Genomic DNA, 22982 nt, shown 5'->3' on the forward strand with positions numbered 1-22982 from the left:
TGGAGGAGGGACTGGAAATGTACACTTCTCTTTACTTTCTTTTAGCTTAAATGTTGAGTTGACCCAATTCTGTTGGCAACAGCCTGCTCTTAGCAGACAGATTGATTGTGTCACTATCACCTTTTCTCTGGGACAAACATAGAGGGATCCAGTTACTTAGACTTTTTAAATTGCTCAATAAAAGCAAAGACTCACTTGTAGACTTGGCTTTTGTGTTCATGGCCTTTTGGGGTGCTGTGAAATCCCACCGTGTACACAGGAATATGAGCCATCTTCTTGGAGGGAATCTTCATCTGAATTCAAGAAACGCGAACAACATCCAGTCAGAAAAAGCAGAAAGTTGGAGGAAAAGAAACAGTCGTGTGACATTAAGAGATGTTCATTAAAATAACAACTGACTCATACAATTTATTCGTAAAATAGGTCAGTATTATTTTACTCTCATTGCACAGCAACAAAGCACTGAACACACGTACAACCAAATGCAGACATTTTTAATTAACGGTGAGAGAGACATGAACACAGATGAGCCACAGCACCACACGGACCACAAACAACAAAGCACAACAAATCCAAACCTACACAGCACAGAACCACACATCCAACACGGGCCGGCACTGAGGCGACAAACGAAAAAACAAAAAAAAAAAAAAAAAACAAAAAAAAAAAAAAAACAAGAAAAGAAAAGAAATTTGACGTCAACAGCGGATTAAACCAGTGCTAAAAACTAAAATACCTTTATTAACCCGTTTCTGCTGCAGCCTTTCTCACACTCCTTAACACTTTTCATGAACCATTTTTAAACTGACTTGCAAAGTAAACAACTAATAAACATAATCAAAAGATTAACAGGAGATAAACTTGTTCTACTGAGGCTGTAAGCTTTTGAATTTGCACATGTTTAAAATTTTAAAATTACATGTTCTTCTGTCATTGTGACGTTGCTGAGTAGAAATAATAGAGGTGGATAAATGTGGTTCTTTAAATCGCCTCCATTTCTGATTCACATTTTTCTCACAAAATGAAGATCATGGAGACACCCGACTTGTTTCAACTTGAAAAATGTGCTCTGCATTATAAACTCCACATAAACCAACTAATATTCAAGCCATATAAACAGAGTAGGGATGCACCTACATGATCATTTAGGCCAGTGTTGATGTCCTATATTAACATTACCAGCTGTGGCTGATAACCAATATTATACATATTCCCCTTCCTTTTTAACACCAGGAAGAAAAAAAAATGACCAGACTGCTGACTCAGCTTCTCTGCTTCAGTTAAACACCAAACAATCCGGCTCTGGATCAGAGTCACATGACCAAACAAATGCCGCGTGATACACTTCCCCTCTCTCCTGAAACACATATACTAATGGCAACAAGATGGAAATAAACATCAGTCATTAATACTGGGCCAGTTTTAAGTATGGGGCCAAACGACTGACATAGGTCAATTAGACGGCAAATGCTAATTAATCTGAGAGAATAATACACAAACATTGTTTGCTTCAAGCAATGAAAATCAACTTGCTGTATTTTTATGAGTGTAACTATTAAAACAAATATATAAAACCATTTAAAACATAGAGTGACACAAGCTAGTATTTGGGAATAAAAGAAATATTATATGTCTAAAGTTACCTTCGCACTACAAGAGCCACACACTGACCTGCAAGAGGAACAAAAACAAATGAGTTACTACAATTCAAATCTTAAATAGTTTCTAATTCCTGTGCTTCACACTCCAGTCGTTTGATATCAAGCTGCAGAAATTATTGCATGAAAACAAGTTTGATTGCCTTATCATTTATCTTCGTTTATCTATCAAACCTTTAAAGAGTGAAAAACATAACAGTGGCTAATGTTTTGGAGAAATTCGGTCTTTCCGTGTTTCGTGTGAAGCTTAAGCACGAGATCAATGTCTAAAGATAAAATGAATAACAATAAATATTCCAAGAAACGCTCAGAAGGTCCAGTCAAAACTTTTCTCGGCTACCTTTTGCACAGTAAGCACGTAGAGGGCCACGAGAAGAGAGGGAATCTCACTCTGCAGCAGCAGCAAACCTGAGGAATCAGACGCAGTAAATACCGACGGCATTCACTGCAAACACAGCAGAGGAGACGAGGAAACCAGAGCTGCTACCTTTCCTCGCTTCAGGTTGCTGTACAACTCCTTGCTCTGAAGATATTTCTCCATTTCTGCCTTGACGAGTACTCGACGCACGTTGATGATCTCGTCCAGCGTAAGGGCCAGACTCTCAACGGGGTGGCTGAACTCCTCCTGAGGAAAAACGGAGGATAAACACACGAACGTACGAGTTCAACGATAAATATATTCAGAAGGCGTAATAAAGAGGATATTCTAAAACCTGTAAAGTTATTGTTCACGTTGCAGAACGTGCATCAGCATTCCTGCGGCACTAGTTGCTTTCATGAACAGCATCTCAGTAGGACATCCTGATCCTTACTTTATACAGATGATGAGGCTCTGCCAAGAGTCTGCAGCCGTTTGGGAAGTGGCCAAGAAGAGAGTCAGCTCAAGTCAGAGGTCATGGATCTATACCAGAAAAATCTGGATTCTTCCTCCAGATTGGGGTTAATCTCCTGCCTCAAGGGAAGGTTCGAGCATCTTGGCGTCTTCTTTAAGAGTGATGGTGCGACGGAGAGATCGGAGCGTTTCTTAGACCGATTATGTTGAAAAACAGAAGCCAAAGCTCCGGATTTAAACGTCCACCAAAATATTAGAAGACCAAGATCAAGACTGAGGATATAATTTAACATCCTCTATGTAGAGAGAGATGTCAGATTAGAGCCACTGGGTTAGTTAGGGTCACTTGAACCTGTAATTATGTTGCCCTTTGGTTGTCTTCCATTAGAGGAAGTGATCCAAAACGTGGGTCAGTCCTAGTAGATCTACTCTGGTCTTGGAACTCACTGGGATGTCCAAATAAAAACAAAAAAAAAACGTCACTGGGTTTTAACCAGTTCCTTGACGTTAACGTTTCCTGTTTTGCTGTGAATGTTCAGTAAAGTTTGTGTGCTGTTGCCAGACTCGGCCAGGACTCTCTTGTGAAAGAGATTTTTTTATGTCAGTGGGATTTTGCTGGTGAAATAACATTTAATAGTAATAATAATAATAAAAAAAAACAAATGGGAAGGGGAATGTTTTTGAATTAGGTCCTGATCCGTTACTGCCACAGTGTGTGTGTGTGTGTGTGTGTGGATCAGATTGGATTGATAGACGGATGGATTAGAGGTTTTAACCATTTCATCTGAGCTTTATCTTCTCACTTATTCGGAAAAAAATGGAGGTCTGAAAGACACAATGCTGAATCTAACTCTTCACGGTGTTCTCTCTTCACCATCTTTTTTTTATCTCACCATCCACTGGTCTCCGCTTCTGGAGTCCGTTGTCGTCTCGAGGCCCTCCGTGGCCTCGTCGACCGAACTCAGAGACAGGCGAGCGGGAGACGGCGGCGCCCAGCCGTAGACGGGGAAGGAAGCTGGGCGTGGAGAAACGGATTCAAAGTCAGCGAGAAGGAAACGATAAAATACAGAGAGGTGGAGGGGTTGTGCAGCTGAGACTGCATGAGGAAGGCACATGTACCGGCCTAACTATTCCATGAATTACCCATCAGCCTCTGTCGTTCGGCGCCATCTCAGATCTCAGCCGCCGTACACCGTTCGGCGAACTCCTCTAAAGCCGTCGTGTATTATTAATCTGATTTCAGGAGAGAGATTTGGCCCGTGCTGCTTCGTCTGCGGGGCGGGCGGCCGTCACACGGCTCAAACTGGGTGCCTCTCTGCTGCTGCAGACGGAGGCCATCGATTTGGCTCAAACAGGCCGAGAAGACGGCTGAGACAGGCCAGCAAACATCATCCGTACATACAATTTGGATCAACTGCTGACGACAGATGCAGCTTACAGGCTTACATCCCTACACAGCCCCCAGCGTAAGCATAGGGCCCCCCCTGCTGGCAGGGTTGAGTACTACACGATGAACCTCTGCGGACTGCTGTGCGGAAAGCTGGGAGTGGACCCGGATCGTTTTTCAGACGGCGAGGCTGTTAGTGCACAAATTGTTGCCACCGAGCCGAACCTTCGCTGCTGAAGCCCCATCGCCCAGTCTGACTTTATCAGCACATCTTTTTTTTTTTTTTTTATCCAATTACAATCCATCAAACGTCTGTTAGCATCCGCAGGGCTGATCTGATCCCCATCAGTGGCTGCTGTTCCAGCGTGGAGAGAAAAGGCTCTTATTTCAGCGAAGCAGCAGTAATTTAATAACTTTTTGTGCTTGAAGCAGAGAACGGAGGCAGCAGCGACGTAATGTCTTCGAAAATCACCAAATTATTCCGAATTGTGTCCAGCCCAAGTCAGAAATGGAGGAAATAAAGTGTGACGTTTGTAGTAAAAACAGTGGGTTTGCTGCTGGGCTGGTTACCTAACAAATATATAGTTCCAGCACAGAATAAGAGCTTAAATTTCACTGTTTGGGATAAGGAGTTACAGAGCTGCCCCTCCCCCACGTGTTGCTGAACACTGCCAGGTAACTGGTTGAAACATGACTGCTACATGGAAGGTCATGCTGAACATTAATTCTCCGGTTTTTAGAACCACTGGAAAGTTTGTCGAATGAACGCCACATGGCGTTTACCGCCACCACACTCTTATTTTTTTTTCCAGGCTTTCCAACATATTTTGAAGTCTTCAGCTGCTTTGGTTTAAAGTTTTTGCACAGTGTTGCTCTAATATGTTCATCTTAAGTTCTTAATTTTGCATATGCAACCTAAAGAAAACATGGTTTTTTTCTGAGTGTGACAAATTTCCCCTTTTTCCATTAACCTCAAAGTCAAAATCTGAGGACAGAGTCACTAGTCGGTGCTGATGAAAATGATCCAAAATGACTTTCCATAATGCCACAGTTTTCCCTCGCTAGCCTATAAATAAATTTAAGTAAATAAATAAGTGTGCCTGTGCATTTATAGTTTAGTATTTCTTTCTGTGTACTCTGGTAGCCAAGCAACAACCCTTCATTTCATTAGGAAGAAAAATATGGGTGTTTAGAAAAACTCAGTCATGTCATAGAAGATAACGGGGAGCCACCTCTCTCTCTTACTGATGTACTGCAGCTTTAAAATCCTATACTTGTCAAGCTAACAACTGCATGTCAGTCAAGCTGTTGTTAACCAACTAATATAAACCTATTGTTTTCCCAGTGATGCTTTACAGTGTGCAGAATTGAAAAAAATGGTTATTCGAGTAAGTTTACTTGAACATTTCTTTAACTGGTGTTTATTCTATACCTAAAATAACTTTTTGTTCTGTCCAAACTTTAATTGCTGTGCTTTTGTAAAGCCGGCAGGTAAAAACAGGGAAACAATTTAAGCCTCTGTTTGGCTTCAGCCAACATATCTTTACTGAAGTCAATTGAACTGAAAAAAAAAAAAAACAACAACAAAAAAACCTAAATTTCATAAATCTCAGATTAATTCTTAAGCAGATTTTTGGAAATTTGTCCATCTTTTGTCTTATTTTTCATGTCTCACTGCATCCAGTGATGTCATGTTTTTATTTCCCTTTGCAGAACGAAGATGCATCACGACCACCTGGATTTGCTTTCTGATGCTTTGTCTCCCTCTAAAGGAGGAGAATTGAAACTGCTGCTGAGAGCAAACAGCTGGGTTTCCCAATCATCTTCCTTTCAGCCAAATTAAAGGGGCCGCAACACTCCAACAAGCTTCAGATGCGAGTCAAGATGCAGATGGGCAGGAGAGTTTAATGGCTGCACATCTCTGAATTGGCTGTGATTGAGACACAAAAAGATTTGAGTTTCTAACTAGTCCTGCTATCTCGCAAAAGTATTCACACTGCTGAGACGTTTTCACTTTTTCCCCACATTACGACAAAACCTTCAGAAATATTATTGGGAATGTTATGTTGTAGATCAACACAATGTGGATCATATTAGTAGAAAAAAAACAAAAAAAACATCCTACTGCAGTTTTAAAACATTTTACCAATAAAAGTCTAAAAAGCTTTGTTGTTTAAAATCTCCTCAGCCACAAACCGTTCATTGATCTAAAGATATTTGGTGAGTGAAAATCCATCAGACCTCGGTGATAAGGAGGCGCTCCGGCACCAGTCAGCGTTCTGGACCGCGGCCTCACGTCCTGCAGTCTGACCGTCTCGCCCAGCTGGGCTGACTCCGACAGCGAGGGAAGCATGTCCCCGCGGAGGAAGGCCAGGTCCTGCTCCGAAAACGATCGGTCTCTTTTCAGCGGCGCCGGAGAGCTCTCAGTCCTCCTCATGTCCCCGCTGTCCGGGGACTCCTCTTCCTGCCAGGGTTCAACGAAAGATGGATATTATTACACACAGTGTTGGAATAGCATGAAAAAAATAACAAAATGATACATTTATTTATCTATGCTACAACGTAGCATATTTTTTAAAATCAAAATTCTACATCTCAGGTTACTGACCTCCATCTAACTTATTTTTACATTGTAACTATAAATGTTTAGTGTGAATTTATCTCTGGTTAAACTTAAATTCTCTTTCAAGTGAAAGATGTACAATAGATGCTGAACAAACACTGGAAAATAGATCTAGGTTTGGGGGATCAACAGGACTAGCACATAGTTTAGGTAATGGATGTGCAAAGTTTAGCATGTTTTCTTCAGTCATGTCTGAGAAAAATGGAACTTTTGAGCTAAAAGTGCCAACACATTTAAGCCAATCTGCTAGGTTTTTAACAATAAGACAGTGTCTAAAAAAATCAATACATGATTGCAAAAAAACAAAACAAAAAAAACCCCAAAAAACACAGTAAATCAGTAGAATTACTGCCTACAGGTTTAATTAAATGTTTTTCTTTATCACCTGATATTTTATTCAAGTTATTACAAAAATCTGCTAATATCTCATAGGTCTGTGTTCAGACATTTTGTGCTGCAATACTGTTGAAAACTATAAAAGGTAATTATTTAAGTTCTTAGTTGTAGTTTTTATTAATTGAAAGACACATGAGGGTATATATTTATCTTTTTTTTAAGCACTGAAGCAATTTGAACGCAATCCCAAGTGACTAACAACCAGTTAAATCAGCAGTCCCCGAACCTTTGCCTCTAATAATAATAATAATAAATATACATTCAAATTCATATCCTGCTTTTTAAAACAAACAATGACAATTCCATGCAATTTGTCTTCATTAAATTGCAAATTTCAAAAACAAAATATGAAGCAGACTTTCTAAAAAAAAATTGATCAAGTATCCAAGGTAGTTTTCCAACATTTACAACACGTTATTACATATGTAAAAAAAAAAAGAAGAAAACAAGCATTAAGACCTTTCAGATGGAAGAAATATCTTTAGTCTGGATGTTGTGGGTGTTTGTGCGATCCTAAATTTTACAGGTTTGATATTTTACAAATAACTAAATCTGCATAAAAATGTGTCTCTTTGTCCAAAATAAAAAAAAAAAAAAGGATTCACCTCTCCGCAGAGAAGAAACTAAACCCACCAGTGCAAGGAACAAGAGTGAGAGAAACACAGAATCAAAACGAGCGACTGCCGATGGGTCTTTTCCCACCTCAGAGATGTTCATCTCCTCCATCTCCGCCAGCGTCGGGGCCTTGAGCAGGATGCGAGGCCGCAGCGACGGCCGGGGCTCCGACACAGACAGATCGATGCATGACGTAGATTTGACATTGCAAGGACACGTCTGAGCCAGACAGGGCAGCGAGCCGAATGCTGAGAGAAGAGAAGCAGACGCAGCATTAGGGGGGAGCCAGGAGCTCTCAGATGGTGAAGGCAGGGGGAAGCTCAGACGTGCTTCGTGTGCAACTCCGGCATCTGGAGCTCATTATCGCAATCATTCGGCGACATCAGAGTGACTGTAGCTGCTGCATTTTTAATAAGTGGGTCACAGAAATCTAATGCATTTCTCATTTTCATTTAATCTAAAACATTAATGCCAACCTGGGCATTACTCTGTCCATCTGTAACTGACATCTGGGGTAGGCACTCATTTTGCTTTCTTTCATTAAAAAAAAAAAAGAAGGAAGTAATAAAATTGAAGCGTCTTCTGTTCTGTTTACTAAAACAAAACATGACCAGTGTTACTGATGCTTTCTTAATAATATGCAAACTTTGTTCAACTTTATTTCATCTTTTCTACTCAGGTTTCTCCTGGCCCACACAGGTCACCTCAATAAGACGAAATGTTCTCATTCGAAGATGGAACCGCTTAAAAGAAGCAGTCAAAAACAGACGTAATGTGATGCAAAAAAAAATAAAATTTCTGTTTGTTGGTGAGAGCTTTTATATGGTGATGAATATATATAATGTGAAATATAAAGTGCAACAGTACATTTAGTATGAATGTTGCTAAGATAAAGAAATTAAGTCCAAGAAATCAACAGAAAACGTAGATTTTATGAACTGGTTGCTTTTTGTTGAACCGATTAGCTTCATAGTTTCTAAATGGTTGCAAATTTGTTTCTTACTTTTTACTTCTTAGTGAAGGCTGAATGAACAGTCACATGTGCTGAATTAAAGGCTAGTTATTATTATTTTATTTTATTGTGAAATTAACATAATCAGAAGGTCAGGATTGTTTTCTTCGTGACAGAGGCAGTGGAGCTCAAGAGTGTCTGCGATTAATTGATTGAAATATTATTTTCTCTGCTGTGCGTAACTAATAAGGCCTTTATAAGAATCGGATCGTTTTACTTTATGTTTTTTAAGACTTGGCAGCTTTAAAGTGCATCTGTCCTGTTATTTATGTTCTTTCTCCCACAAAAAGGACAAACTAGCCGACCTTCATCTGGAAATAGCTGATCAGTATTTGTAAAATTTGACACCATGTATCAGCAAAGTGTCTGCAACTATAAACAGAAAGGTATTATCATATCAGTGTTCAGGTCTACCTTATGATTCTACTTAAAATGACTCAAAAAGACAGAAAACAGTGATGGAAAGGCATGTCAAAACTTATAAGAGAATACATTTAAAATACAACCAATTAAATCTGTCATAATCTAAGTTACATGTAGGAAGGCTTCAGTTGGAGCCAATAGAAGTTGTTTTTAGTTGCATTTAATCTGATGGCCAGGAGGAGGTGACACATTATTAGAAATGTGCGTAAAAGTCTATGGAAAATTAAATTCAGGTTTAAATCACTTCACTTTATCTACAATTCAAAATGAACGTCTTCTTCTCAAAGCACTTTATCAACATACAGAGCGACGATCAATTCAGATCAATACATACACAGTTCAGATCCAGTACAATTCAAACCTAATGATTGATCACCTCAGCGGCTGCCCATGTGATCATAATAACAGGTTTACTGTTTGTGGACACGTGTGGCTGTAAAATGGTGAACACCACCAGAATGATGCTTTTTAAATTAGCTTAGAGGATTAAAAACTCGTTTCAGGCAGCAGGAGGAGGGGCCTCCTCTGGGGTGCCATTCATGCAAAACTGTCACTGAACCTCAGTAAACATTTTCCTGTAGAGTTCACCATTTTAATTAAAATTCAGCATCTTTCAGCTCCCGTTCTGGTGCTCTTCTTTAGGGAGACAAACATCAACCTGAACTTCTAAATGTGGCTGCAGAATTAATGTCTCTGGGTTGCAGAATCCAAAAGACGTTTGTCAATTTAAATCATGTCAGGAACAGAATCTCCTTTTTAAAGAGTAGATTTTGTACCTTTTTAGACCAAAACACCAAACCTGAGACACAGTCATTTATTTTTTTTTTCTTCAGATATTTTTACTAACTTTTTCCTTTAAGCTCTTTTATCATACTTTGTCTCTCTCCTCTTGGTGTGATGCATTAACGGATTATGCCGTTTAATGCCTCGAAACTGGAATCAACATTTTGTACAATACTTCAGAGGGTGAAAACATAAAAGTTTTGCTCTTACGCCTGGCGGTGTGCGGCACCACAGGCCTGAGCTTCCTCTCCTGCTTGATTTCTGCCAGAATCCGGTCATGAAGCGAAGGCTGCCGCGGAGGAGGAGGAGGAAGGCTGCGCTCTGAGACCTAAGCAGAAGAAAATATTTCACCACATCTGCTCATTCAAAAAAAAAAAACAACAAAAAAACCCCACTAGAAACCAAGATTTTCCACCAGACAAAGTTGTCCTATTTATACAAAAAGCAACGGTAAAGTTTTCACACCCCTAAAACTTTTCCAGATTCTCTCTTGTTACAACCACAAACCGTCTAGTTTCTAGAGCAAATATCGCAGTGCACTTGAAGTAAGACAAAACTTACTTAAAAATAAACTTCTAAAGGAATAAGAACTTTTTCCAAGTGAACAATTTCTTAAAATTGATGAAAACTTACTAGTTTCACTGGCAGATTATTTCACTTATAACAAGAAAATCTTAGAACATGTTAGACTTGAGATTGGATCAGAGGTTCGTCTATAGAAAACAGAATCTATCTGCCAAATCTTCAGCTAAGAGAGTAAAAAGCAACAAACTTCAGCTGTAGATTTGTAAATAGGAAGAGACATGTCCGCAAAAGACCTGCAACTTCAAGCAGCAGCTTCTTCTAAGTACAGATTGCAAAACATTTTTGAAGAGTTAAAGTTTTTTGTTTTTTTTATCTGCATCATTTACTTTCAGCTCTACTTTGTGTTTACGAAACAAAACCCCAATAAAATACGTAGACGTTTGTTGTAATAGGTTGTAATTGATCCTGCAAATGGATCCACTTACAGGTTTAAGAGGAGGTCTGGATCTGATGAAGTCCAGGATCAGCTCATGGGCGCTTCTCTTCACTCTGGTAGGAATATCACCGTCCACCTTTACAAGGCAGGAAACACAACGTCAACTTAGGGAACGCTAAAAACAACAACAGCAACAAAAAAAATCATACAGTCACCCACTATTACATCACAACAACATCTAATTGCAACAAAAAAATGTTATGTTGAAGCTTCAATAATTGACTTTTAGGCCTCTGACAGCTTTAAAGACACCAGGCTCTTTAAAGCACACATGAGCAGCATTAGCTGTGATTTGTAGCTTCACACAACGCGACTCTGTGTTGATGTACAAACACCATAAAACAGTAACAGCTGAACACCGCTTTCAGCATTGAAGCAATTATATATATATAAAAATAAAAAAAACCCTCCAATGCGGCCAGAACAACAGAAGGCGGGAGGGTTTCATTAATATTTGTGTCGCTGAGCTGAATAATGCATCTGGCCGTGGGGAAGGCCTCCAGGCTAACTCCACCACACCATCACCGTTTGCTCTCTGGGTCTGAGTTCAGCGTCTTCCTGCCTCACCTGAAGCTCTGCCAGCTGGTGATGAAAACATCTCCCAGCAATTGTCATTAAAATTTTTATTTTATTTATTTTTTTCTTTTGTGGATAACATTGTTGGGGATGATTTGAAGCCCAAATCAGCTAACTGCGCTAAGTTAGCTGCTGTAAAACTGTGTAAGCTGAAGGTTGATCTAGGTGTTCAGTATCTATAGCAAACAAACTGAACTCAACATGTCTAAGTTGATGAACTCCGGCTGTTTTTAGCCTGTTTGTATCAGTTTTAGTTGCTACAAGGCTAGAAAGTTGGATCTTTGATTTTTGTTTTACCATTAATTTCTGTCCTCTGTGCTTCTTGGATTGAATTTTTATGCGAGATTTCTAACAATTATCTCCTCTTAGCTGATGTTTTAGCTTCTGTACTGATATCACATTGTGGACTTCATGGGAATCTCCGCTAAAGACGCCGAAGAGCCGCACTAAAGCTGAATGAGGCCCTAATCGGAATGAATTCCAGTTCACATGTTTTATAATATCCAAGCAATAAATTATAGATAATTGAATTTGTTTTTTTTGTCGTTGATGCTTTATTCTTTCTTTTCCATTTCTTTTCTTTTGCTTTTGTCTTTTTTTCTTTTCTCTCTTTTGTTAGACTAGATTCTTTGCTCTTCTTTTTTCCTTTTCACTCTCATCCTGCCCTGGTTTGATCTGGCAGACATGTCTGGTGTGCAGCGCATGAAGAAGATTAGGTAAAAAGTCAGAGGTAAGAGAAAAGCTCAGTTTCAGAGAGCTGCAGAAAACATATCTATATGCCACGTAGTAGGTTGAAGTGTATTCCAGGAAAAGGTTTTCGTGTCCTCACAACATGAGGTGTTTACTAAACACTTCCGAGGCTTCCTCTGGGACTGATGCTTCTGTTGGATGAGGCTAAGATTGAGCGTTTTTATAACAAACACTTCTGGTGAACCTTCTTCACATTTCCAATTTAGAAGTTACATTCGTTATTTAGCTTTTAGACATGAACCAAAAGCTAAAATGTCTCTTTATTTTGCATCTTTATTCCCCCAGCAGCTCTTCTGTTGTTCCAGTAAAAAGTTTGAACTCTTCCCCCTCGATCGCAGCGCTAGCTGAAGCCGTCGACTCTCACCATGACTTTGCGAAGCTGGAACTTGCGAGCTCGGATGTCCTGCATCAGCATCTCGAAGGGCGTCAGGCTGAACTCGGTGGGCAGCGGGTTGAACGGCTGCTCCTGGACCTTCTTCAGCTTCACCCCCTGCCTCAGCTCCTTCATCAGCTGCACCCACAGACGAGCCTGGTGGTGTGGGAAACAACAGAAACGCATCTGGTTCTGTCAGCGTGACGGCTCCGCCCGCACCCGCTCAGACACACAGCGCTGCCGTTGTCCTTTCTGTGAACTCTGTCGCCTCGTCTTACCCAGTCTCTGTGCTTCAGCGCGTCCAGCTCGGCCGTGGATTGGTCCTCCAGAGCTTCTTTGGAGGAAATCTTCTTCAGCATCTGAGCGGCACAAAACAAATGTCAAACATTTATACCGCTCGTGTTTCTGGATCCCTTCTAGAAATCACTTAAAAGCGATTCAGAGTTGGTGGAAAGACTCGAAAAGTGCTATTCAGAGGTCCAGTCTGGCTGAGCCTGAGATTCTTTGCAACAGCGAATGAGTAAAGATTTTTGTCTGTGGATTTTTGCAAAGCCGGTAGAGACGAACACAAAAGGTGCTTCTATCACTTGAGATCCTGTGAAAGGTAATTTAAAGTTAGTGGCTGCATAACAGCACAATGGGGAAAAGTTCACAGGGAATGAATNAAAAAATGTCATACATTTCCATAAAATCACCTAATAAAGCTGAGATGTGTGAGGCTCGCGTTGGTTCCCACCAGTGATTTGTATGAATGTGCTCCAGTAAACATGTTCATAAGTGGCAGGGTTCTGGAGAACGGTGAGATTTTACGATGTTGTTTTCACCTGCCGAACCTGAACCCAACACAGCTTCCCTTGTCGCCACTAAAAGGTGTTTTGTCCGGTAGTGAATGGCTGCCGCAAATGAAAGACTCTTAAAGTTGCAGCGTTTCCCCTCTGCCGGGTTTGACGGCTATAAAACGCACATATTTGTCCTACTGTGGAGGAGGGACTGGAAATGTACACTTCTCTTTACTTTCTTTTAGCTTAAATGTTGAGTTGACCCAATTCTGTTGGCAACAGCCTGCTCTTAGCAGACAGATTGTGTCACTATCACCTTTTCTCTGGGACAAACATAGAGGGATCCAGTTACTTAGACTTTTTAAATTGCTCAATAAAAGCAAAGACTCACTTGTAGACTTGGCTTTTGTGTCCATGGCCTTTTGGGGTGCTGTGAAATCCCACCGTGTACACAGGAATATGAGCCATCTTCTTGGAGGGAATCTTCATCTGAATTCAAGAAACGCGAACAACATCCAGTCAGAAAAAGCAGAAAGTTGGAGGAAAAGAAACAGTCGTGTGACATTAAGAGATGTTCATTAAAATAACAACTGACTCATACAATTTATTCGTAAAATAGGTCAGTATTATTTTACTCTCATTGCACAGCAACAAAGCACTGAACACACGTACAAACAGATGCAGACATTTTTAATTAACGGTGAGAGAGACATGAACACAGATGAGCCACAGCACCACACGGACCACAAACAACAAAGCACAACAAATCCAAACCTACACAGCACAGAACCACACATCCAACACGGGCCGGCACTGAGGCGACAAACGAAAAAACAAAAAACAAACAAAAAGAGCAACAACAAAAAAAAACAAGAAAAGAAAAGAAATTTGACGTCAACAGCGGATTAAACCAGTGCTAAAAACTAAAATACCTTTATTAACCCGTTTCTGCTGCAGCCTTTCTCACACTCCTTAACACTTTTCATGAACCATTTTTAAACTGACTTGCAAAGTAAACAACTAATAAACATAATCAAAAGATTAACAGGAGATAAACTTGTTCTACTGAGGCTGTAAGCTTTTGAATTTGCACATGTTTAAAATTTTAAAATTACATGTTCTTCTGTCATTGTGACGTTGCTGAGTAGAAATAATAGAGGTGGATAAATGTGGTTCTTTAAATCGCCTTCATTTCTGATTCACATTTTTCTCACAAAATGAAGATCATGGAGACACCCGACTTGTTTCAACTTGAAAAATGTGCTCTGCATTATAAACTCCACATAAACCAACTAATATTCAAGCCATATAAACAGAGTAGGGATGCACCTACATGATCATTTAGGCCAGTGTTGATGTCCTATATTAACATTACCAGCTGTGGCTGATAACCAATATTATACATATTCCCCTTCCTTTTTAACACCAGGAAGAAAAAAAAATGACCAGACTGCTGACTCAGCTTCTCTGCTTCAGTTAAACACCAAACAATCCGGCTCTGGATCAGAGTCACATGACCAAACAAATGCCGCGTGATACACTTCCCCTCTCTCCTGAAACACATATACTAATGGCAACAAGATGGAAATAAACATCAGTCATTAATACTGGGCCAGTTTTAAGTATGGGGCCAAACGACTGACATAGGTCAATTAGACGGCAAATGCTAATTAATCTGAGAGAATAATACACAAACATTGTTTGCTTCAAGCAATGAAAATCAACTTGCTGTATTTTTATGAGTGTAACTATTAAAACAAATATATAAAACTATTTAAAACATAGAGAGACACAAGCTAGTATTTGGGAATAAAAGAAATATTATATGTCTAAAGTTACCTTCGCACTACAAGAGCCACACACTGACCTGCAAGAGGAACAAAAACAAATGAGTTACTACAATTCAAATCTTAAATAGTTTCTAATTCCTGTGCTTCACACTCCAGTCGTTTGATATCAAGCTGCAGAAATTATTGCATGAAAACAAGTTTGATTGCCTTATCATTTATCTTCGTTTATCTATCAAACCTTTAAAGAGTGAAAAACATAACAGTGGCTAATGTTTTGGAGAAATTCGGTCTTTCCGTGTTTCGTGTGAAGCTTAAGCACGAGATCAATGTCTAAAGATAAAATGAATAACAATAAATATTCCAAGAAACGCTCAGAAGGTCCAGTCAAAACTTTTCTCGGCTACCTTTTGCACAGTAAGCACGTAGAGGGCCACGAGAAGAGAGGGAATCTCACTCTGCAGCAGCAGCAAACCTGAGGAATCAGACGCAGTAAATACCGACGGCATTCACTGCAAACACAGCAGAGGAGACGAGGAAACCAGAGCTGCTACCTTTCCTCGCTTCAGGTTGCTGTACAACTCCTTGCTCTGAAGATATTTCTCCATTTCTGCCTTGACGAGTACTCGACGCACGTTGATGATCTCGTCCAGCGTAAGGGCCAGACTCTCAACGGGGTGGCTGAACTCCTCCTGAGGAAAAACGGAGGATAAACACACGAACGTACGAGTTCAACGATAAATATATTCAGAAGGCGTAATAAAGAGGATATTCTAAAACCTGTAAAGTTATTGTTCACGTTGCAGAACGTGCATCAGCATTCCTGCGGCACTAGTTGCTTTCATGAACAGCATCTCAGTAGGACATCCTGATCCTTACTTTATACAGATGATGAGGCTCTGCCAAGAGTCTGCAGCCGTTTGGGAAGTGGCCAAGAAGAGAGTCAGCTCAAGTCAGAGGTCATGGATCTATACCAGAAAAATCTGGATTCTTCCTCCAGATTGGGGTTAATCTCCTGCCTCAAGGGAAGGTTCGAGCATCTTGGCGTCTTCTTTAAGAGTGATGGTGCGACGGAGAGATCGGAGCGTTTCTTAGACCGATTATGTTGAAAAACAGAAGCCAAAGCTCCGGATTTAAACGTCCACCAAAATATTAGAAGACCAAGATCAAGACTGAGGATATAATTTAACATCCTCTATGTAGAGAGAGATGTCAGATTAGAGCCACTGGGTTAGTTAGGGTCACTTGAACCTGTAATTATGTTGCCCTTTGGTTGTCTTCCATTAGAGGAAGTGATCCAAAACGTGGGTCAGTCCTAGTAGATCTACTCTGGTCTTGGAACTCACTGGGATGTCCAAATAAAAACAAAAAAAAAACGTCACTGGGTTTTAACCAGTTCCTTGACGTTAACGTTTCCTGTTTTGCTGTGAATGTTCAGTAAAGTTTGTGTGCTGTTGCCAGACTCGGCCAGGACTCTCTTGTGAAAGAGATTTTTTTATGTCAGTGGGATTTTGCTGGTGAAATAACATTTAATAGTAATAATAATAATAAAAAAAAACAAATGGGAAGGGGAATGTTTTTGAATTAGGTCCTGATCCGTTACTGCCACAGTGTGTGTGTGTGTGTGTGTGTGGATCAGATTGGATTGATAGACGGATGGATTAGAGGTTTTAACCATTTCATCTGAGCTTTATCTTCTCACTTATTCGGAAAAAAATGGAGGTCTGAAAGACACAATGCTGAATCTAACTCTTCACGGTGTTCTCTCTTCACCATCTTTTTTTTATCTCACCATCCACTGGTCTCCGCTTCTGGAGTCCGTTGTCGTCTCGAGGCCCTCCGTGGCCTCGTCGACCGAACTCAGAGACAGGCGAGCGGGAGACGGCGGCGCCCAGCCGTAGACGGGGAAGGAAGCTGGGCGTGGAGAAACGGATTCAAAGTCAGCGAGAAGGAAACGATAAAATACAGAGAGGTGGAGGGGTTGTGCAGCTGAGACTGCATGAGGAAGGCACATGTACCGGCCTAACTATTCCATGAATTACCCATCAGCCTCTGTCGTTCGGCGCCATCTCAGATCTCAGCCGCCGTACACCGTTCGGCGAACTCCTCTAAAGCCGTCGTGTATTATTAATCTGATTTCAGGAGAGAGATTTGGCCCGTGCTGCTTCGTCTGCGGGGCGGGCGGCCGTCACACGGCTCAAACTGGGTGCCTCTCTGCTGCTGCAGACGGAGGCCATCGATTTGGCTCAAACAGGCCGAGAAGACGGCTGAGACAGGCCAGCAAACATCATCCGTACATACAATTTGGATCAACTGCTGACGACAGATGCAGCTTACAGGCTTACATCCCTACACAGCCCCCAGCGTAAGCATAGGGCCCCCCCTGCTGGCAGGGTTGAGTACTACACGATGAACCTCTGCGGACTGCTGTGCGGAAAGCTGGGAGTGGACCCGGATCGTTTTTCAGACGGCGAGGCTGTTAGTGCACAAATTGTTGCCACCGAGCCGAACCTTCGCTGCTGAAGCCCCATCGCCCAGTCTGACTTTATCAGCACATCTTTTTTTTTTTTTTTTATCCAATTACAATCCATCAAACGTCTGTTAGCATCCGCAGGGCTGATCTGATCCCCATCAGTGGCTGCTGTTCCAGCGTGGAGAGAAAAGGCTCTTATTTCAGCGAAGCAGCAGTAATTTAATAACTTTTTGTGCTTGAAGCAGAGAACGGAGGCAGCAGCGACGTAATGTCTTCGAAAATCACCAAATTATTCCGAATTGTGTCCAGCCCAAGTCAGAAATGGAGGAAATAAAGTGTGACGTTTGTAGTAAAAACAGTGGGTTTGCTGCTGGGCTGGTTACCTAACAAATATATAGTTCCAGCACAGAATAAGAGCTTAAATTTCACTGTTTGGGATAAGGAGTTACAGAGCTGCCCCTCCCCCACGTGTTGCTGAACACTGCCAGGTAACTGGTTGAAACATGACTGCTACATGGAAGGTCATGCTGAACATTAATTCTCCGGTTTTTAGAACCACTGGAAAGTTTGTCGAATGAACGCCACATGGCGTTTACCGCCACCACACTCTTATTTTTTTTTCCAGGCTTTCCAACATATTTTGAAGTCTTCAGCTGCTTTGGTTTAAAGTTTTTGCACAGTGTTGCTCTAATATGTTCATCTTAAGTTCTTAATTTTGCATATGCAACCTAAAGAAAACATGGTTTTTTTCTGAGTGTGACAAATTTCCCCTTTTTCCATTAACCTCAAAGTCAAAATCTGAGGACAGAGTCACTAGTCGGTGCTGATGAAAATGATCCAAAATGACTTTCCATAATGCCACAGTTTTCCCTCGCTAGCCTATAAATAAATTTAAGTAAATAAATAAGTGTGCCTGTGCATTTATAGTTTAGTATTTCTTTCTGTGTACTCTGGTAGCCAAGCAACAACCCTTCATTTCATTAGGAAGAAAAATATGGGTGTTTAGAAAAACTCAGTCATGTCATAGAAGATAACGGGGAGCCACCTCTCTCTCTTACTGATGTACTGCAGCTTTAAAATCCTATACTTGTCAAGCTAACAACTGCATGTCAGTCAAGCTGTTGTTAACCAACTAATATAAACCTATTGTTTTCCCAGTGATGCTTTACAGTGTGCAGAATTGAAAAAAATGGTTATTCGAGTAAGTTTACTTGAACATTTCTTTAACTGGTGTTTATTCTATACCTAAAATAACTTTTTGTTCTGTCCAAACTTTAATTGCTGTGCTTTTGTAAAGCCGGCAGGTAAAAACAGGGAAACAATTTAAGCCTCTGTTTGGCTTCAGCCAACATATCTTTACTGAAGTCAATTGAACTGAAAAAAAAAAAAAACAACAACAAAAAAACCTAAATTTCATAAATCTCAGATTAATTCTTAAGCAGATTTTTGGAAATTTGTCCATCTTTTGTCTTATTTTTCATGTCTCACTGCATCCAGTGATGTCATGTTTTTATTTCCCTTTGCAGAACGAAGATGCATCACGACCACCTGGATTTGCTTTCTGATGCTTTGTCTCCCTCTAAAGGAGGAGAATTGAAACTGCTGCTGAGAGCAAACAGCTGGGTTTCCCAATCATCTTCCTTTCAGCCAAATTAAAGGGGCCGCAACACTCCAACAAGCTTCAGATGCGAGTCAAGATGCAGATGGGCAGGAGAGTTTAATGGCTGCACATCTCTGAATTGGCTGTGATTGAGACACAAAAAGATTTGAGTTTCTAACTAGTCCTGCTATCTCGCAAAAGTATTCACACTGCTGAGACGTTTTCACTTTTTCCCCACATTACGACAAAACCTTCAGAAATATTATTGGGAATGTTATGTTGTAGATCAACACAATGTGGATCATATTAGTAGAAAAAAAACAAAAAAAACATCCTACTGCAGTTTTAAAACATTTTACCAATAAAAGTCTAAAAAGCTTTGTTGTTTAAAATCTCCTCAGCCACAAACCGTTCATTGATCTAAAGATATTTGGTGAGTGAAAATCCATCAGACCTCGGTGATAAGGAGGCGCTCCGGCACCAGTCAGCGTTCTGGACCGCGGCCTCACGTCCTGCAGTCTGACCGTCTCGCCCAGCTGGGCTGACTCCGACAGCGAGGGAAGCATGTCCCCGCGGAGGAAGGCCAGGTCCTGCTCCGAAAACGATCGGTCTCTTTTCAGCGGCGCCGGAGAGCTCTCAGTCCTCCTCATGTCCCCGCTGTCCGGGGACTCCTCTTCCTGCCAGGGTTCAACGAAAGATGGATATTATTACACACAGTGTTGGAATAGCATGAAAAAAATAACAAAATGATACATTTATTTATCTATGCTACAACGTAGCATATTTTTTAAAATCAAAATTCTACATCTCAGGTTACTGACCTCCATCTAACTTATTTTTACATTGTAACTATAAATGTTTAGTGTGAATTTATCTCTGGTTAAACTTAAATTCTCTTTCAAGTGAAAGATGTACAATAGATGCTGAACAAACACTGGAAAATAGATCTAGGTTTGGGGGATCAACAGGACTAGCACATAGTTTAGGTAATGGATGTGCAAAGTTTAGCATGTTTTCTTCAGTCATGTCTGAGAAAAATGGAACTTTTGAGCTAAAAGTGCCAACACATTTAAGCCAATCTGCTAGGTTTTTAACAATAAGACAGTGTCTAAAAAAATCAATACATGATTGCAAAAAAACAAAACAAAAAAAACCCCAAAAAACACAGTAAATCAGTAGAATTACTGCCTACAGGTTTAATTAAATGTTTTTCTTTATCACCTGATATTTTATTCAAGTTATTACAAAAATCTGCTAATATCTCATAGGTCTGTGTTCAGACATTTTGTGCTGCAATACTGTTGAAAACTATAAAAGGTAATTATTTAAGTTCTTAGTTGTAGTTTTTATTAATTGAAAGACACATGAGGGTATATATTTATCTTTTTTTTAAGCACTGAAGCAATTTGAACGCAATCCCAAGTGACTAACAACCAGTTAAATCAGCAGTCCCCGAACCTTTGCCTCTAATAATAATAATAATAAATATACATTCAAATTCATATCCTGCTTTTTAAAACAAACAATGACAATTCCATGCAATTTGTCTTCATTAAATTGCAAATTTCAAAAACAAAATATGAAGCAGACTTTCTAAAAAAAAATTGATCAAGTATCCAAGGTAGTTTTCCAACATTTACAACACGTTATTACATATGTAAAAAAAAAAAGAAGAAAACAAGCATTAAGACCTTTCAGATGGAAGAAATATCTTTAGTCTGGATGTTGTGGGTGTTTGTGCGATCCTAAATTTTACAGGTTTGATATTTTACAAATAACTAAATCTGCATAAAAATGTGTCTCTTTGTCCAAAATAAAAAAAAAAAAAAGGATTCACCTCTCCGCAGAGAAGAAACTAAACCCACCAGTGCAAGGAACAAGAGTGAGAGAAACACAGAATCAAAACGAGCGACTGCCGATGGGTCTTTTCCCACCTCAGAGATGTTCATCTCCTCCATCTCCGCCAGCGTCGGGGCCTTGAGCAGGATGCGAGGCCGCAGCGACGGCCGGGGCTCCGACACAGACAGATCGATGCATGACGTAGATTTGACATTGCAAGGACACGTCTGAGCCAGACAGGGCAGCGAGCCGAATGCTGAGAGAAGAGAAGCAGACGCAGCATTAGGGGGGAGCCAGGAGCTCTCAGATGGTGAAGGCAGGGGGAAGCTCAGACGTGCTTCGTGTGCAACTCCGGCATCTGGAGCTCATTATCGCAATCATTCGGCGACATCAGAGTGACTGTAGCTGCTGCATTTTTAATAAGTGGGTCACAGAAATCTAATGCATTTCTCATTTTCATTTAATCTAAAACATTAATGCCAACCTGGGCATTACTCTGTCCATCTGTAACTGACATCTGGGGTAGGCACTCATTTTGCTTTCTTTCATTAAAAAAAAAAAAGAAGGAAGTAATAAAATTGAAGCGTCTTCTGTTCTGTTTACTAAAACAAAACATGACCAGTGTTACTGATGCTTTCTTAATAATATGCAAACTTTGTTCAACTTTATTTCATCTTTTCTACTCAGGTTTCTCCTGGCCCACACAGGTCACCTCAATAAGACGAAATGTTCTCATTCGAAGATGGAACCGCTTAAAAGAAGCAGTCAAAAACAGACGTAATGTGATGCAAAAAAAAATAAAATTTCTGTTTGTTGGTGAGAGCTTTTATATGGTGATGAATATATATAATGTGAAATATAAAGTGCAACAGTACATTTAGTATGAATGTTGCTAAGATAAAGAAATTAAGTCCAAGAAATCAACAGAAAACGTAGATTTTATGAACTGGTTGCTTTTTGTTGAACCGATTAGCTTCATAGTTTCTAAATGGTTGCAAATTTGTTTCTTACTTTTTACTTCTTAGTGAAGGCTGAATGAACAGTCACATGTGCTGAATTAAAGGCTAGTTATTATTATTTTATTTTATTGTGAAATTAACATAATCAGAAGGTCAGGATTGTTTTCTTCGTCACAGAGGCAGTGGAGCTCAGGAGTGTCTGCGATTAATTGATTGAAATATTATTTTCTCTGCTGTGCGTAACTAATAAGGCCTTTATAAGAATCGGATCGTTTTACTTTATGTTTTTTAAGACTTGGCAGCTTTAAAGTGCATCTGTCCTGTTATTTATGTTCTTTCTCCCACAAAAAGGACAAACTAGCCGACCTTCATCTGGAAATAGCTGATCAGTATTTGTAAAATTTGACACCATGTATCAGCAAAGTGTCTGCAACTATAAACAGAAAGGCATTATCATATCAGTGTTCAGGTCTACCTTATGATTCTACTTAAAATGACTCAAAAAGACAGAAAACAGTGATGGAAAGGCATGTCAAAACTTATAAGAGAATACATTTAAAATACAACCAATTAAATCTGTCATAATCTAAGTTACATGTAGGAAGGCTTCAGTTGGAGCCAATAGAAGTTGTTTTTAGTTGCATTTAATCTGATGGCCAGGAGGAGGTGACACATTATTAGAAATGTGCGTAAAAGTCTATGGAAAATTAAATTCAGGTTTAAATCACTTCACTTTATCTACAATTCAAAATGAACGTCTTCTTCTCAAAGCACTTTATCAACATACAGAGTGACGATCAATTCAGATCAATACATACACAGTTCAGATCCAGTACAATTCAAACCTAATGATTGATCACCTCAGCGGCTGCCCATGTGATCATAATAACGGGTTTACTGTTTGTGGACACGTGTGGCTGTAAAATGGTGAACACCACCAGAATGATGCTTTTTAAATTAGCTTAGAGGATTAAAAACTCGTTTCAGGCAGCAGAAGGAGGCGCCTCCTCTGGGGTGCCATTCATGCAAAACTGTCACTGAACCTCAGTAAACATTTTCCTGTAGAGTTCACCATTTTAATTAAAATTCAGCATCT

The 22982-nt window shown here is 40.0% G+C and overlaps 2 protein-coding genes across 3 annotated transcripts in view; both read right to left on the reverse strand.

Annotated features, from left to right (window-relative positions):
• The window catches only part of LOC103142426 (protein spire homolog 2-like), a 42484-nt gene that overhangs the window by 4808 nt on the left and 14694 nt on the right, over positions 1–22982 (reverse strand). The window contains exons 8-14 of one of the 2 annotated variants that reach the window (XM_007558480.2): positions 21023–21183; positions 19543–19765; positions 16808–16929; positions 15570–15707; positions 15423–15490; positions 15068–15095; positions 13620–13717 (exon numbers count right to left, since the gene is read on the reverse strand). In XM_007558480.2, coding sequence (XP_007558542.1) covers positions 13620–13717; positions 15068–15095; positions 15423–15490; positions 15570–15707; positions 16808–16929; positions 19543–19765; positions 21023–21183 — 838 coding nt within the window. Of the gene's footprint in view, positions 1–13619; positions 13718–15067; positions 15096–15422; positions 15491–15569; positions 15708–16807; positions 16930–19542; positions 19766–21022; positions 21184–22982 lie in introns of those variants that run through there. The other variant, XM_016674581.1, reaches the window with a different exon arrangement.
• On the reverse strand, positions 212–12839 carry LOC103142513 (protein spire homolog 2-like). Its single transcript, XM_016674582.1, has 10 exons — positions 12728–12839; positions 12441–12605; positions 10740–10826; positions 9940–10057; positions 7599–7759; positions 6119–6341; positions 3384–3505; positions 2146–2283; positions 1999–2066; positions 212–293 (listed from the first exon to the last, which is right to left on the reverse strand). The coding sequence occupies exons 1-10, from the start codon at positions 12806–12808 to the stop codon at positions 290–292; spliced, it is 1167 nt and encodes a 388-aa protein (XP_016530068.1). The 5' UTR covers positions 12809–12839; the 3' UTR covers positions 212–289.

Source organism: Poecilia formosa, unplaced genomic scaffold (assembly GCF_000485575.1).
Source record: "Poecilia formosa unplaced genomic scaffold, Poecilia_formosa-5.1.2 Scaffold97, whole genome shotgun sequence".
Classification (NCBI taxonomy): Eukaryota; Metazoa; Chordata; class Actinopteri; order Cyprinodontiformes; family Poeciliidae; genus Poecilia; species Poecilia formosa.

What these genes read in the sequence shown, in the direction of transcription:
- LOC103142513 (XM_016674582.1), bottom strand. Translation starts at nt 12,808, where the DNA reads ATGCTGAAGAAGATTTCCTCCAAAGAAGCTCTGGAGGACCAATCCACG. An exon ending in CGCTGAAGCACAGAGACTGG is followed by an intron (nt 12,606 to 12,727) that starts GTAAGACGAGGC and finishes CCACACCACCAG; the next exon opens with GCTCGTCTGTGGGTGCAGCT. An exon ending in AGCGCCTCCTTATCACCGAG is followed by an intron (nt 3,506 to 6,118) that starts GTCTGATGGATT and finishes CTCCACGCCCAG; the next exon opens with CTTCCTTCCCCGTCTACGGC.